The 16,051-nt window shown below is 61.5% G+C and overlaps 2 protein-coding genes across 13 annotated transcripts; one reads left to right on the forward strand and one right to left on the reverse strand.

Moving 5' to 3' along the window:
• The first annotated feature begins 855 nt into the window (after positions 1-855).
• ZDHHC12 (zinc finger DHHC-type palmitoyltransferase 12) lies at positions 856-4,194 on the forward strand. 4 transcript variants are annotated; one of them, XM_060154213.1, is made up of 6 exons: positions 870-989; positions 1,216-1,415; positions 2,437-2,601; positions 2,965-3,042; positions 3,208-3,374; positions 3,570-4,194. In XM_060154213.1, exons 1-6 carry the CDS (start codon positions 890-892, stop codon positions 3,886-3,888), a joined length of 1,029 nt encoding a protein of 342 aa, XP_060010196.1. In that variant the 5' UTR covers positions 870-889; the 3' UTR covers positions 3,889-4,194. The 4 variants fall into 4 exon arrangements, with proteins under 4 accessions (XP_060010199.1, XP_060010198.1, XP_060010196.1 ...); XM_060154216.1 differs by lacking the exon at positions 1,216-1,415 and having other exon boundaries at positions 856-989; positions 2,465-2,601; positions 3,208-3,396; XM_060154215.1 differs by lacking the exon at positions 1,216-1,415 and having other exon boundaries at positions 856-989; positions 2,465-2,601.
• PKN3 (protein kinase N3) lies at positions 4,140-15,803 on the reverse strand. Of its 9 annotated transcripts, none has more exons than XM_060154208.1 (22): positions 15,441-15,796; positions 13,199-13,439; positions 12,857-13,002; positions 12,102-12,213; positions 11,901-12,028; positions 11,512-11,695; positions 9,941-10,087; positions 9,748-9,857; positions 9,495-9,638; positions 9,003-9,078; positions 8,751-8,919; positions 8,452-8,554; positions 8,273-8,340; positions 7,881-7,944; positions 7,642-7,733; positions 6,908-7,084; positions 6,143-6,205; positions 5,926-6,002; positions 5,344-5,486; positions 5,148-5,255; positions 4,815-4,848; positions 4,140-4,661 (listed from the first exon to the last, which is right to left on the reverse strand). In XM_060154208.1, exons 1-22 carry the CDS (start codon positions 15,462-15,464, stop codon positions 4,528-4,530), a joined length of 2,544 nt encoding a protein of 847 aa, XP_060010191.1. In that variant the 5' UTR covers positions 15,465-15,796; the 3' UTR covers positions 4,140-4,527. The 9 variants fall into 9 exon arrangements, 7 of the variants coding, with proteins under 7 accessions (XP_060010191.1, XP_060010190.1, XP_060010187.1 ...); XM_060154207.1 differs by having other exon boundaries at positions 4,140-4,658; positions 4,768-4,848; positions 15,441-15,786; XM_060154204.1 differs by having other exon boundaries at positions 4,140-4,658; positions 4,768-4,848; positions 8,047-8,340; positions 8,452-8,914; positions 15,441-15,791.
• Between the last annotated feature and the right edge of the window lie 248 nt (positions 15,804-16,051).

The following is a 16,051-nucleotide window of genomic DNA, read 5'->3' on the forward strand; positions in this document are numbered from 1 at the left end:
TCCCCATCTCAACTCCCTCATTCTCCCTTTAAAATACCCAGTCACCTATATACAAACCAAAGCTGCACTGGGACTTCCCTGGCCTGCAGCCCTGGGTTGGGCAAGGCTGAAGGGTGTAGGTGCTGGCTTAGAGCCGGGGAGACAAGACAGTCCTGTGCTAGACACTCTTATTTCCATTATTGAGTCCTCCAACCACCTCAGCAGGGGGGTACTATTATCATCTCCATTACACAGACAGAAAACAGAGCTCGCAGTGGTTCAGTAACTTGCCCAAACTCATACAGGTAGGAAGAGGCAGTGCTGGGATTTCTGACTCTGACCCAAGTTGGGCCCCTCATAGCCAGAATCTGCACCACGTACCTCCACTCTGCTCTCATCCCATCTGCAATATCTGAAAATGAATAGGAGGTAAGGGTATCACCACGGCGCAACCTTGGGCGAGTCCTGCCCCTCTCGAGGCCTCAGGCGTCACATCTCCGAACCGCGCACAATTCTGCAACCTGAAGTCACAACACCTGGATCTTTGAAGCGTCCAGGAAGCTGTACGCATGCGTTAGGCTGTGGCCCTGGGGCTGGTGGTGGAACCCCAGTGGGGCTGGGTCGAGGCTCCCCACGGCTCCCCAGCTTTCGAAAGTTACCTGGCTGGTGGGAGGTGGGGTTGGGGGAGTTACCGGCTGCGCGCGCGCCGGCCCCGCCCTCAGCCTCTTCAGGCACCTGTGGGCTCGAGGGCCTACTCGGCCGCAGCTACCGTCCAATAGGCAGTCTCCGTCACCCAAGTCGGCCCCGCCCACAGCCTGTCTCCTCCAATCCCCGGGTGGCGGTGGGTCCTCTCCCTCGGAGGGCCCGCCCCTCTGAGCGCTTCTTCCGGGTGGGGCCCCGGGCAGAGGCGATGGCGCCGTGGGCGCTGCTCAGGCCTGGGGTCCTGGTGCGGACCGGGCACACCGTCCTGACCTGGGGGATCACGCTGGTGCTCTTCCTGCATGATACCGGTGAGCCGGACCCCGCGCGACCCTGGACCCCCCCGATCCCGCATGATTCCCTAGATGTTTGGGTCTCACTGAGTCCCTTGCCGAAGCCCAAGAGATCCTGGGATTCACCCAATCTCCTCCACATCCTGAGGCCCCCTCCCCATCTCTCATTCCAAGAGCCACCTGCTTTCTGCCTAATACCCAGTTGATCTCTAATTAATTCCAGAATCTTCCTGATCCCTGCCAGATACCCTGTCTGTCCCAGGACCCACCCGGTGCCCCAGATCCGACGACCGACTCGAGCCCCCTTCTCCCCTGATCCTGGGACCCGCCCGACCCTTCCCAGGAATTGACTCCCAAGATTCCGAGGATCAACTAGATGAAGGACTGGCGTCCCGCCCAGCCCTGTGGCCACTAGCTGCCCAAGTCCAGGCTCCCCAGCCTCAGGCAAGAGAACACCGCATAGGGGAGCAGCCTGTCCCTCACGTCCTCATCCTTGATTCTCGCCCTGGTAGCATTCATTCATCCCATCAACCCCCTTCCACCCTTCCTCCTCTTTACCCACCACAGGCCACCTCTGTGGCCACCTCCAGCACAAGTTTTCACCCTCCCTCACTACCACCATCACAGGCCCCTCCTTGCTCCATCATCATCCCTCCTTGCTCCAGCATAAAACCCCGGACCGGGGGCGTTCTCACTTTCCTCCCAAGACCTCAAGTCTCCTCCACTGCCTCTGCCCCTTAGCCTAAAAACCTGCTCAGTCTCCCCATCAGAAAGAACGCCCCCTCAGTGCAACCCCCCCTTCCTTCTCCGCTCCCTTTTACAGTCAAGGGGCACCAGAGTTGGCCACACTCGGCTGTCTGGCCGTCTCCTGCCCCTCGCTCTTCAGCCCCCCGCCTCCCAAAATCCTTCAGTCACCTCCATGGGCTGGACCCTTCCTGGCCTGGGCTCCCCTGTTGTCCCTCTGCAGCATCCCAGCCAGCCTGCCGACCCTGCCCTCCTCTGTCTCTTGGGCATCTTGGACCTGGCCAGCTTCTCCGCATCTCAGAGCCAGACCCCTCCTCCCTCTCCCCCACATCCAGCCAAGTCTGGCCCCATCAGCCTCCTTACCCTGCTGTCCATCCCCTCTTCACCCTTCCTGCCACTGCCCTTGTCCAGACACGCTCCGCTCCGTGTCCCAGATAAGCCTCCCCTCTGATCCATCTTTTCTCTAGCAGTAAGAGGACTTTCAGAAACATACCTGACCCTATAACCTTCCATGGTTCTCTATTGCGCTCCAGAGAGAGTGTAGATGAACTGCTTCTTTTTTTTTTTTTTGCTGAACGTGAACTTCTCCCTCCTGCGCCCCATGCAGTGGCCACACCTGACCATTCATCAAACTCCAACTCCAGGCCTTCCCTCAGCCAGGGACACACTTCCCCCCTCCAGCTGCACCCCTCACCTGCACCCTCCTATTCTGTCGCCGCAGCCTCACTCTCCCCCTCTGGCCTCTCCAGCGCTGCGGCAGTGGGAAGAGCAGGGGGAGCTGCTCGTGCCCCTCACCTTCCTGCTCTTGGTACTGGGCTCCCTGCTGCTTTACCTGGCTGTGTCACTCATGGACCCGGGATACGTGAATGTCCTGCCCCAGCCCCAGGTAACCAGGGCTCCCAAACATCTCCTCCCCCACAACAGGGAACTCAAGGCCCCAGTAACAATCTCATGCTAGACCCTGTGCTGAGGGCTTTCCTAGGGAATCCCAGGGAATCGTCTTGCCAGACCTAGAGCCCCATCCTACAATGAGGAAATTGCCAAGACCCAGAGAGGGGAAGTAACTGGCAAAGGTCACACAGCCTCGCCGTCCAGGGCACTCTGCCCCCACTCTACCACCTCCATTACACAGGGGATGGATCCCCAAACGTGCACACCCAGAGTTAAGCTGGCCCCCAAGGGAGCTACCCACCAGTGCCCTCTGCCTCCCAAGGGAACCCCATCTCATACTGTGTCCCCCCATTTTCAGGAGGAGGCCAAGGAAGAGCAGACAGCCATGGTTCCTCAGGCCATCCCCCTTCGGCGCTGCAGATACTGCATGGTGCTGGTGGGTGATGCAGGGACCTCCGTGGGAGGGTCGGGCAAGATTGAGGCTCCTTGGCCTCATCCCTCCTCCAGGAAGGCCTCCCAGATGCCAGCCCTGACCTCCCGCCCACATTGTTGGGTCCAGAAGGGAGCCAGTGTTGAGGCCTGACTCCCTGTGTGCCCACAGCAACCCCTGCGGGCGCGTCACTGCCGTGAGTGCCGTCGTTGTGTCCGCCGATATGACCACCACTGTCCCTGGATGGAGAACTGCGTGGGGGAGCGCAATCACCCAGTGTTCGTGGCCTACCTGGCGCTGCAGCTGGTGGTGCTTCTGTGGGGCCTGTACCTGGCATGGTGGGTTCCCCCAGCGCCCGGGGTGGTGGGTGGGGGGCAGGCAGCAGGCACCCACCAGGTGTGGAGAGAGCCAGGCTCCCTCTTCAGGGGCCTCGGACCCTCTCCCAAATGGCCGGCCCACCTGGGGTCCCTGGAGCAAAACTGCCAACCACATACCCGCCAGCTCTGGGTCCCTGTCCCCCTCCTTCCCTGCAGGTCTGGCCTCCGCTTCTTCCGGCCTTGGGGGCTCTGGCTGCGGTCCAGTGGGCTCCTGTTTGCCACCTTCCTGCTGCTGTCGCTCTTCTCCCTAGTGGCCAGCCTGCTCTTGGCCTCGCACCTCTACCTGGTGGCCAGCAACACCACCACCTGGGAGTTCATCTCCTCACACCGTATCGCCTACCTCCGCCAGCGCCCCGGCAACCCCTTCGACCGCGGCCTGACCCGCAACCTGGCCCACTTCTTCTGTGGATGGCCCTCGGGGTCCTGGGAGACCCTCTGGGCTGAGGACGAGGAAGGCAGCAGCCAGGATGTTTAGGGTTGCTAGAGGCCGGGCCACCGTCTTGTGCCTGAAAACCAGAGGGGCTGCATCCGGGGGCATCAGCGCTCCAAGGGCCTGGACCTCCTCACTGCTGCCCACTCCTCCCAGGCCTCAGGGTGGAGCTGAAGGACAGAACCCTGCCTCAAAGGCAGAAGAGGAGGAAGAGGACCCATGGGGGGCTTGGCCACCAAGGACCTGGGTTGTGGAGACTTCCACCCTCCCCACCCCAAGCCAGGCTGCCTCCAGTGCACAGTTTTATAAATTTAATAATCCATAAAGCAAGTCAAGTATTCAAAAAAACAAACCAAACTGCTCCTCGCTGTGCCTCCCTTTCGGGTCCAGGTCTTGCAACGGGCAGGGGAGAGGTGGTCGGGAGAAGGGAGGGGAGGCAGCACTTTGCCCGGTGACTGAGCAAAGCCCACGACAGCAGCCCGTGGCCGCCACCTTGAGTCCCAAGGGCTCATCAATACCAGGGCGCCCAGGCGGGCAGAAAGGCGGGCAAGCAGAGGCTCCAACCGTCGGGGGGGGCAGGAGGTAGAGAGCCCGGGAGGCCCTCAGGGCTCCAGGAATCGCTGGGACACAAAGTCGAAGTCCCGGAAGGCAGCCTGTTGGCGGGCGGTGAGGGGGCTGCGGGCATCAGGCGGCGTCAAGGCAGGCGGCAGCCCCGTGAACTCGCCCTCGAAGTAGCGCAGGTCTGTGGGGCCGCAGAGGGTGGGCACAAATGGGGGCCGGACGGCTCGGGCGAGCAGGGCCTGCCAGTCGGTGGTCTGGGGGCAAGGGTAGAGGTGCCTCAGACGACGGGAGCGGCAGCCCCGCGGGCCCTCGATGCCTCCCACTGTGCCAGGCTCCTGGACCACTGCGGCCCTGGCCACTCACCCTGAAGAAAGGCTGTGTCTTGATCTCCTCAGCATCCCGCTCCCCCGCCCCCAGGCGCTTCTCGGGGCACTTCTGGAGGAGCTGGGGGACAGGACAGGTGCTCATTCAGGGTGTTCGGGCCCTAGGCACTGCCTGCCTCCCCTTCTGCAGCCTCTCGGGTAGGGATCCCTGAGCCACGAGCAGCTGTCGGCCCAGCCCTGGACCCTGCGGTGATTACCTTTTTTTTTTTTTTAAAGAGTTTGTTTTGTTTTGTTTTTTGGGGGACGCGCCACGCAGCTTGCGGGATTTTAGTTTCCCCGACCAGGGATCGAACCCGCGCCCCCTGCAGTGGAAGTGCAGGGTCTTAGCCACTGGACCACCGGGGAAGTCCCTGCGATTACCTTCTGAATGAGCTCAAGCCCTTGCACCGACAGAAAGCGCGGGTATGGGGCTTCTGCATTGACGATGCAGTCAAACACCTCCTCCTCGGTGTCCCCTGGAAACGGGCACTGCAGGGATGGGGCTCAGCAGGGTACGTGGGCCACCCCCACCCCCACCCGACCTGGAGGCCCCACCAGCACCCCATCCAGCGCTCACCTCGCCCACCAGCATCTCGTAGAGCAGCACGCCCAGCCCCCACCAGTCCACAGCCCGCGTATAGGCCTCCTGGGTCAGCACCTCAGGGGCCAGGAACTCCGGGGTGCCACAGAAGGTGCTCGTCCGGTCCCCAAAGCCGATCCCTGCAAACCGACATCCACACTGATGCCAGCGTGGTGTGTTACCCACAAGAACCTCTCGCTGTAAGAATCAAGCACCCACCCTCCTTATGACCCCGTGTCTGAACCTGTGCCGAGCCCTGCCCCACACCCTCGGAGGTGGGAACGGTTTTTATGCCACTTGATTGATGAGGAATCTGACTCTCAGACAAGCTCGTGTGCCAGGGTCACGCAGAAAGCAGAACCCAGTGCCCTCTCCCGGCCCAGGAGCTCCCTCTGGCCAAGGGCAAGGGGCTCTTTTAGAGCTTTTAGGGCTGGGAAGGACGAGCCAATGTGTCCAGCTAGTCCCTGGAATGAGGGCTGGGAGGCAGATTTCCTGGGAGCTGCCACTTGCCCACCACCCTGCTGGCCTGGGCTGAGTGAGCACGACTGAAAGATGGGATCCTGGACAGGAGGCACCCACCTTCCTTACAGAGCCCAAAGTCTGCGATCTTCAGGAAACCCTGGGCATCCAGCAGAAGATTATCCAACTTAAGGTCTCTGAGGGCAAAGGCGGGGCAGATCAAAGGGGCTAAGAAGCGCTGAGGCCCAGGGAACAGCGGGCCCACCCTAGGGCAGCCCAGGAGGAGGGTAGCATCTGCCCCCTCGCCCACTCCCCCAGCATCTCGGGGGCAAGTTACCTGTAAATGATCTTCTGCTCATGTAAGAACTGCAGCCCCAGGACCACACAGGCCAGATAGAACCTGGAGGGTTGGGGCAGGGGGTAGTTCAGGCCCAGGACTGTGGGGGACAGGGCAGGGAGGCACCAGGATGGCCATGGCCTGGGGACCCCAGATATCCCTGCCAGAGTCATGTGGGGGTGAGAGACTGGGAGGAGCCTCATGTGTAGCAGGGGTGGAGCTCCTCCAGATAACAGCCTGCCTTTCCTGGGCTCTGAGATTGTGCCGGGGATGACACCGAGTATCCTCATGCCGACCCTGGCATCCTCCCAGCAGCCTGCTGTGGACACCCGTCACGCCTATTTTTCAGATGAGGACCTCAGACTCCCAGTAAATGACACACCCAGGGTCGCACAGCCAGTGGCTGAGCAGATATGTGAATCCGGGCTCCAGAGCCCACACTCTGCTGGGCAAGAAATAACAACACCAGCTGTTGGTTACTTACTGCTCACCAGTCCCTGTGCTCAGCAATTTCTAAATGTTATGTTCATCCATGCAACAAGCCTATGAAATAGTTATCATTAGCCCAATTCACAGCTATATAAACTGAGGTCTGAGGTCACAAACGCTATGAGGGTTGACAACCAGGATCTGAACCAAGGCCTCCCTGACTCCATGCTCTTCTGCTGATGGGCACCCTGGAGGAAGCAGGATGAAGGCGTCGCCAGGTACAGGGAAGCAGGGAAGGCTTGCTGGAAGAGGCGTACGGGAGAGATGGGAACCCACCGGGCCTGGGGCTCAGGGAAGACGTCCTCGTGGATCTGCATCATGAGGTCGCCACCAGGCACAAACTCAGTCACGAAGCAGGCGTGGCTGGAGGTGTGGAAGCAGGCAAGGAGGGAGAGTAGGAAGGGGTGCCCCATGCGGCCCACAGCCTCCAGGATTCGCTTCTCGCAGTACAGGCTGCAAGAGGAGGGTGTGGGTTTTAGAGGGAAGGAGGGAACCCAAAAGGGAATGAAAACCTCCCCTGACTACGCCCTGTCACCCACACAACACCCCTGGGTCACTGGCTCTTAAGTCAAAGTGCCAGGCAGCTAGAGTGATGGTTCACGTGTATCAGGAGCTCACACAGGTCTTTTTTTTTGGCCACGCTGTGTGGCAGGCGGGATCTCAGTTCCCCGACCAGGGATGGAACCAGCACCCCCTGCAGTGGAAGCGCAGAGTCTTAACTACTGGACCACCAGGGAAGTCCCTCACATAGGTCTTGAACCTGTACAACCACCCTGTTCCCATTTCACAGATGAGGAAACTGAGGTACATAAACGAGGGGACCTGCCCAAGGGCACACAGTTAACAACTGCAGTTGCTAACAAGAGAGCCCAGGCCTGGCTGGCCCCACAGGGTCACCTCTTACAAGCCCCAGTAGCATTCAGCTGCCTCCGGGGCCACCAGCCCAGGCCTGCCATTCTGGGTACCCTCCACGTGCCTGGATGCTGGGAACCCCCAGCCTCAGCACACACCTCTCTATCTCGTCCCGGCTCAGCACCTCTTGCTTCTTCAGCGCTTTGATGGCATAGTATTGACCTGTCCCCTTGAACTGGACCAGGAGGACCTGGGGACCAGAGAGAGACTGGGCTCCAGGTGGACAGTACAGGAGTCTACTTCCCCCACCCACTGCCCCACAGACCCCAGAGTCCCCCTAGCTAGCGTGTGTCAGGGCCTGCCCACCCCCCTCCACTGCACCTCATGAGCCCACTACCTTCCCGAAGTGGCCCCGGCCCAGCACGGCCAAGCAGCGGAAGTCCTGAAGCCGGGGGGGTTTCCTGCAAGAGAGAGGGTACAGGAAGCCCCTGGGACAAGGGCTGGGGCTCTGCCAAGGGCCGCTCCAAACCCTCCCTCCACGCCTGGTCCTGGGCTGTCCCCACCTGTGAGGCAAGAGGGGCAGGGGCTGGAGAGGCCAGGTGGGAGCTCCTAGGACTGCCATTTCCTGGGGTCTGGCATGCAGGTGGAGCTCAGTAACGTGGGCTCCGCAAGTGAGAACCTGAGAGCAAGCCAAGAGCTCGGGGCGATGTGAGAACGCCTGACATGCAAACACCCAAGTGAGTGGACAGATGTCTCTCTCAAACGCCAAGGTGAGCCTGCCAGGGGTACCTGGTGGCTGAGGCTGGCGGAGATGGCTCGAGTCGAGTCCTGGGCTCCATGTGGGGGCGTTTGGTGCTCTGTGAGGGCAGAGGGGCTCAGGGCAGAGGGAGCTTCCTCTCCTTCTTCCCTCCAGCCCTGCCGTCCTCACCCAGACAGCCCCCAGCATGACCAGCCCTGCCGCCGCTCACCGGCATCTCCTCGGGGGTCGGCTCCTGGGGCAGGTAGAGGCGCGGTGGCTTGGGTGGGGATTGGATCTCTTCTCGCAAGGGGGTCTTCTTGGGCAGGAAATTACTGTGGGGAGGAAGCAGACACACGACCGGGCACAGGCGGATGGAATGCGGGGGGTGGGGGTGGGGGTGGGGGTGGACCCACAGCCGCGTGAGACAGAGAGACGGGTCAGAGGGCGAGCAACGGGGACAGGCACTGTCTGCATCTGGAGTGAGGTGACTCCACAGAGAAGCAGGCAGCCTGGGGCGAGGCTCCTCACCTGGGCGAGGCAGGGTCGGCGGCCCCCTGGGGTGTGGCTGGGGTCTGGGAGCACCCTTTCGGGGGGCTGATGGTGCTTGGAGAGCTGCAGGGGGGCAGTAGGCTCATGACCAAGCGCCCCCAGGCCGCCATGCTGAGGTTCATCTGGGAAGCCCTCAGGAAGTCCTGACCTGGGGCAAAAGGGGGCTCAGTCCCGGGGTCTCCTAAGGGTCCCAGCCCTGCTCCCTACTGGCCAGCCTTCTCCACTCCACACCTCTGCGTTTTGAGAAAATGCGCTTCTGCCTCTGCAGCCGGGGCCTTCTCTCAATGACAGGGTCACAGAAGGTCACCTGCGGGGGCAGGGGGCAGGGCTGAAGACCAGTCCCCTCCCACCCCACCTGCCACGGGCACCTCCTCAGCCTCCAGGTTCCCAGCCTGAGCCCATGTCAACAGACACAAGAGCCAGAAGGACTCAGAGAGATGGATCCAACATCCTCATTGGGACCAGTGGGGAAACCGAGGCCCGGAGAAGAGAGGTGGTCCAGGGTCACACACGCGGCAGGGCAGACAGGACAAGGATGCAGGCCGCTAGGCTCCCATGAAGTCCTCAGAGAGGGGCAGGGAATCCTTCCTTCCTCTAGATCTCCTCCCTCTGGGCTTCAATTTCCACTCCTACGTGTGGGTTCAGAGCACAGGCTCAAAGGCCCTTCTTTGCTCTAACGGAGCCAGGGGCCCACGAGGTCAGAGGGCAGGGGCCAGTGGGCACCTGGACAAAGAGCAGCCCCTGCGGCACCAGGCTGAGGGAGAGTTGGTGACAGGCATTGTCCAGGAAGTCCTCCAGCCTCAGGAAGGCCACGCCACACAGCTGCCGCCAGTCCCGCCAGTGCACCCCAATCTCCAGCTCTCGGGCCTGCAGTGGGGAGGCCAGGTTGAGGGGTGGAGCATGGCACGAGCCACTACCTGGCCGGCCTTCCACCCTACGGCCCATGGTCACCCCTGTCCACACAAGGCAGCCTCACCCGCTCCAGGGGGATGACAAAGGTCTGGTCCCAGGACTGCTTGGCCACAGGCCCCCAGGCCGTCTGGCCCACAATGCGATTGTCCACCTTCAGCACGGCCAACACCTCACCTGTGGGGCCAGAGCCAGGGCTCAGGGCAGGCTGGGAGCGGGGGTCCCTCGCTGTTCCCCAGCTTCCCGTGCCCCCTACTCACTGGCCAGCTCGCCTCCACCACGCTGCTGCTTGGCCCTGCTCCAAAGCCAGCCCTGGGAGGGGGTCCCGGCCAGCGCGGCCACGGGGGAACGTCCAGGCACAGCTGTCAGCAGCTGCTCACAGCCCAGGAGATGGACCTGCAGCGTCCCTGCCAGGGAGCATGGTGGGGGGCCGTTATCAGGTGCCATCCTCCAATGGACCCCTGGGACCCCAGGAACGCTACCTTCTCCTGGAGGTATAGCTAAACACAGACCTTGCCCACATTAGGCCTCGGCAGCCACCTGCCACCCTTGGGGCCAGCCAACTGGTCCTCCCCTCCTGCACACTTTCTACGTGTTGGAAGAAGCAGGGACACACAGGCAGAGGAGTGAGACTCAGACCTCAGCCGGGTTGCACGGGACCGCAGCGCGTGGCGACACACTGCTCAGGGCTCAGGGCCTAGGAACAGCGCCACGGCAGGGATGAGAGCCCAGGGAAGAGCAGGAGGCCTGATTGGCGGACCTGTCCCACCGCTTCCCCGGGCCCGTCTCCCCATCTGCACAGCGGAAAGCAGCGCCAGCTCAGCCCTACCTCCTGCAATGGGCACAAGCGTGTTTTGCCAACCAAGCAGATTCATTTTAGGGTCATTAGAGATGTGTCCCTCAAAGGGTAGAGGAAGCAGTGGGACTCTGGCCGCCCTTGAGGACATACACTGGGCCTAAGAGCACCATTTAGGGAGTCTGGGCCTGGGGTTTACACTCTGAGAGACCTCATAAAACAAGGCAGTGCCAGGGTGGAAGAACGATTGGAGGAATACGGGTATTCAGCCAGAGGACAGGATGTGGGGCGGCCCCAAGTACCTGAATTTTAGGCCATTTAACAAGCCCTTACCCCCACCTTCCCCAACTTGTCTACTTGGCTAACTCACATAAGCCCTTCAAGGCCAAGCTCAGACACCACCCCCTCCAGGAAGCATTCCTTGATTCCCCAGGGGCCGGGTGAGGGGGCCCATCCAGCCGCTGTACTTCCCCTTCTCAGCTCTGCTCACAGTGGGATGGGGCCCGTCCACCCTGCATCAGCTCTGTGCTGGCAGGGACTGGGCTCTCTAGTTGGCACCGTGTCCCAGGTGGGAAGTTCAGGGCTTCCAGAGTTGACACTGTTAGATTATTTGGAGGCAGATCCAGCTTGGGATAAGGAAGAACTTTCCAACAGCCCAAACTGCCTGGGACTGGGTATCAAGGCCTCCAGGGCTATGAGCTCGCTGACACTGGCAGTTTGAGCACTCTCATGGTTCCTCACTTAAATAATAGCTTCACCGACTGAGCGATCAAAATGCCTGCACGGTGCTGAGCACTTCACACGCAACAACTCACTGAATTTTCGCAGCAACCCTATGAAATAAGGTGCCGTTATCATCCCCATTTGACAGAGTGAACAACTGAGGTCTGGAGAGGGGATGTCAGTTGCACAAGGTCACACAGCTAGGGGATGGTGAGGCCAGGATTGGAAGTCTCCAAGATTCTTCCCCACTGTGGTTCAGGCTCCTCCCTGGAAGGGAAGGAGAGCTCTGAAGTAGGAGGGACTCACGGGTACCTGTCATGGCGGTGGGCTTCACGAGTGTCCCTGAAGGCTGGGGGTTCCCAGACACAGCAGTCCGCAGCTCCCGGGCCACTCTGCCACGCAGAGGGTGTGCAGGAGGCAGTCCCTCCAGCAGCTGCTCCAAGGCCAGCCGCAGGAGGTCCAGTTTCTGGGAGGACTCCTGGAGCTGGGCCTGAGCCTGCAGAAGGGATACAGGGCCATGGGGTAACGGCGGGGGCAGTGGCTCAGGCCACCTGGAGACTCCCTGGCTGAGGTCTAGACAAGAATGTGCCTCCTGTTTCCTCATTGCCACCCCTCACAGCCAGTCCAGCGGTGTCTCCCGCCACTGCAGAGGGTGGTACCACTCAGAGAGGAGCAGCAGTGGGTGGGGACCATGATCTGACCTCGGCTAGCACCTTGCGGTCCTGCGTTCGCCGGCTACCGAGCAGCTTCACCACGTTCTTGGCGCCCTCGGCCACAGCAGCCTCGATGCGTAGCCGGTGCCGCAGCTCCTCCACCAGCAGCTCCGGTCCTGGGGGGAGGGGGTCAGCCCTCAGGCCCATGCCCGGCTCCGCTCTGCCCATCCACACTTCTCAAGACCTCACCTGGCTCAGGGGACCCGCTGGCCTCCAGGCTGCTGATCTTCATTCGTAGCAGGGCCACCTTCAGCTGGCTGTCCTGTAGCATCTGCTGGGCGGCTGCCAGAAGCTTCCTCTCCTGTGGGGTTGTAACATATGCCCCCTGAGGCCAGGACCAGGCCGGAGCCTCCCTGGTCAGACCAGGGACTGGAGCAAGCCTCCCCCATCAGTCCAGAATTGAAGCTAAGCCTCTCTCGGTAGGCCAGATACTACAGCCAAGCCTCCCTTTTTAGACTAGGTCTGGAGCAGACCTCCCCCATCAGACTAGACAAGGGAGGGCTAAGGTCAAGCCTCCCTTATTAGATCAGGGTGAGCCTCCACCTCATGCTGGGGGTTGGGACAGGTTGGGAGTTGGGCTGAGATTCCCCATTAGACTGGTGTTTTGCCTTCTCTGTTAGACAAGGGGTTCGAGCCATGCCTTTCCCACCAAGCTGAGATTTGGGGTTCTGCCTCCCCCGTCAGACTAAGGGTGAGACTGTCTCTCTTACAGGGTCAATGGCCGGGTTGCATTTCCCTATCAGAATAGGGGCTGGTAGTGGGATGAAGTGGGAGATTGGGATTGACATATATACACTAATATGTATAAAATAGATAACTAATAAGAAACTGCTGTATAAAAAAAATTCAAAAATTCAAAAAAAAAAAAGAATAGGGTCTGAATCACCATCTTCTCTAATAATCTGAGAGCCAAATCTCTTCCCCTCAGATCCCAGGGGCCTTACCTTGGGAGTGCCACTGGCATACGTGTGGGTCATATTCTCGGCTCCCTGCTTGACCTTCAGCTCTACCTGCAGCTGCCTCTGTAGAGCCTCCAGGTGTCGGGCCCTTGGCTGCTCTGCCAGCGGACGAGGTCCTGAGGCCGCAGGTTCTGTGTGCAAAGAGCATGGGGCTCATGAACCCCTCCCCCAGAGCCGAGAGCCCCTCATGGCCTAGCTCTCTCCTCCCTGCCCCTCCCGGGCAGGGGCTACAAGAGGAGGCTCTGCGAGAGGTCAGGGCCAAGGCCAAGGAGCTGGGTCAGCCTGCCGCCTGCTGTCCCGAGGGGCCTGCTCAGATTCCGCACTCACCAGCCGGGCCAGGCCCGGGGCCAGGCAGCAGGATGCGGGCATGCAGCTCCCGCAGCTCCCCGTGCAGCTGCTCCAGGCGGCGGTTGGAGGACCGCAGCAGCTGCTGCACGTGGCCCAGGTGGCGGCGGTCGGTGGCTACCCGCCGCAGGTTCTCCACACCCTCCTTGATTTTCAGCTCCTTCTGGATGGCCCGGCGGATCGCCTCTTTCTCATCCCCTGGGGGCCACTGGCCCGCCCCAGGCTGGAAAGGCAGAGGCCTTAGTCCCCTCAGTCCCCACCTCCACGGCCTCAGCTCATCACAGGCGGAGGGGAAGGGAGGCAGGCGCAGTCAGCACCCAGGACTGACACACACGGTTTGGGAAGCATCTATGAGCTTAGAGCTAGCATCCCTAAGCCAGATGGAAACCCCAAGGCTATTTATCCAGCCCATGCTCCTGTCCTGTGCCATCAGAGAGAAGAGTAAGGGGGAAAAAATTGTTAATGTTTACATGGTGTTCTGTTCTAAGAACTGTGCAGACATTAACTTGTTGATCCTGACAGCAACCCCATGAGGTAGGTGTAGTTATTATCCCCATTTTATAGATGAGGAAACTGAGACACAGAGAGGTTAAGTAATTTGCCCGAGGCCACAACACAGGGAAGGAGATGCACCGTCATCTCTTGGGCCCCAGCCTCTCCCTGCCGGTCACGCTTACATCAGGCTGCTCTCAGTCTGGGATCCAGGCTAAGGTCTGGGGACCAGAAAAGAGGCTTGGCACTGAGAAGGGCCCCACCACCACCACCAAGGTCACGCAGACAGGGAAGCCTGTGGCCTGAGTGGAAGCTAGGGCTGTTCCCCTGATCTTCCGACACCCCAGCTGGCAAAGCAGAGGCACAGAGGGGTTGAGGAGGTCTCCGGGGCCCACTCCCAGCTCAGCTCCTGGGAGGAATTAGAAGGCTCTCTCACTGCTTCACCCCAAGCGAGAGCAAGAAAGAGGAAAAGCTCCTTCCCAGAGGCCATTTCAAACCAACGGGTGCTGCTGCTGACCTCAGCCCAGGGTAACCCATGATGCCCCCAACCCAGGACTGCCTCAGAGCCCTCACCTTACCTCTCGGCTCTCCATCTCCCGAGCCCAGTGGAACCTTGGGGACCCCCACCCCAGGCCTCCGCTGGCCCTCTGGCCCGTCTGTCAGAGGGCAGGGGCGGGGCTCAGGAAATCCTTTGAGGGCCCTAGGCCAGAGGGCCAGAGCCAAAGGCCTGAGCAAACAAAGATCCCACGGAGCTGGGGGCCCGGCACCGGGGTCCTGAGTCACCCAGCTGCCGCTGCTGGGCGGAGGTTAACAGGAAATCGGAAAATATGTACAAGCCACGGCTGGAACAGGCAGAGGGACCTCCGGAGGAAGGGGGAGGGAGGGCACAGACGCAGCCCTGAAAGTTGCCCAAGGGGTGGGGGCACTCTAGGAGTCTTGTGGACAACACTTCACCCTTGACCAGAGCCCATGGTCCTGCCTGCTCTGGGCTGGAATCCTGCCAAGTGCGCACACACCTCTCCCTTTCGGCTCCGCGGCTGGGGCGCTATCTTGTGCACAAACGTCCCCACACCCATTTGCTCTGGGCTAGTATCCCACCTCTCCCCACACCCCAATAAGACACACAGCCTCGGTCCCACGCGAACCTATTGCCAGCTCCGGCAAGAACCCCGCCCCCTCGCCATTTGGTCTGGAACCCTGTGTACCCGAGGGTTCCCCCGGGAACTGGGTAGGCCCCTTCCTCTGGGGTCCCCACTCGCCGCCTGCCTGTGTGCTCTGGGAAGGACCCCACGACCGCGAGGGAGTGGCACCCTCCGCCTGCCGCACACATTCTTCTCCCCTCCCAGGACCCGTCCCTAGGTGCCTGCACGGCCCCCTTTGCTTTCGCAGCGGATGCACATCGGCCTTAGAGTGTTACCTGGAAGAACGTATTTTAGGAAACTTTGGGGCCCACCCTGGTGGCCCTGACTGCGGACTCAGACGTGCTCATGGTTAGGCCTGACTGGAGGCTCTGATTCACTTGGAGGTGATTTGGGGACGTTTCCAGGAGGCAGGAACGACTTACCCCCAATGCTCAGGTCTGCCCTGCGAAGGTGTAGGGGGGGCGCAGGGCAAGGGCTGGGAAGGGACACGGGGAGGGGCTGGGGACGCGGCCGGAGCCCGGGGCGGTGAATGAGCCTCCCCCTACCCCCCGGCCCGCGCCCGAGGCCCGTCCCCTCCGGGCGCCGTTCACCTGCTGCGGCGCCCCCTCTTCCATGGCGCCGCTCGGGCAGCTCGGCCCCTCCTCTCGACCACTCCGGTTCCGGAAGCCCGGGCCCCTCCGCCAGGGCTTTCAAACTTGAAACTTCCCGGGAAGCGGCGCCCGAGTCGCGGGATCGGGCGCCCCCTCCCGAGGTCCGCTGGCCCTCGCGGGACCTGGGATCAGCGCCGCCTCTCGGCCGCGAGGGATCGAGCCCGGCTCCTGACCCAGAGGCCCCGGCGCCTCCCCCGGATCCGATGTTCCGAGGGATTTGGAGCCCAGCGCCCCTCATCTGAGGCCGCGGTTCCCGCTCCTTGAGACACTGACCCCCGCCCCGCGATACAAGGGCAGAAAAGGACATTTCCCGGGCCGGAGTTCTCCAGCTGCCGGGTCGCGCGCCCAGAGGGGCGGGCCCGGCTGGGGACAGCACCGCCTGCCGGCCGCGGGGCAATGCCTGTGTGGTCTGTCCTCTCTGGGCCGGGTCAGCCTCTTCCTCGGAACCCCGCCGCGACCTGGCTCCCGCCCGGAGTCACTCTTCCTCTCCCATGTCATTGGTGTAAAATGGGCTAATCCCATACCTGTCGCCCCCCAAGGAGGCTTGGCCC

This window comes from Lagenorhynchus albirostris, chromosome 7 (assembly GCF_949774975.1).
Source record: "Lagenorhynchus albirostris chromosome 7, mLagAlb1.1, whole genome shotgun sequence".
In the NCBI taxonomy this organism is placed as follows: domain Eukaryota; kingdom Metazoa; phylum Chordata; class Mammalia; order Artiodactyla; family Delphinidae; genus Lagenorhynchus; species Lagenorhynchus albirostris.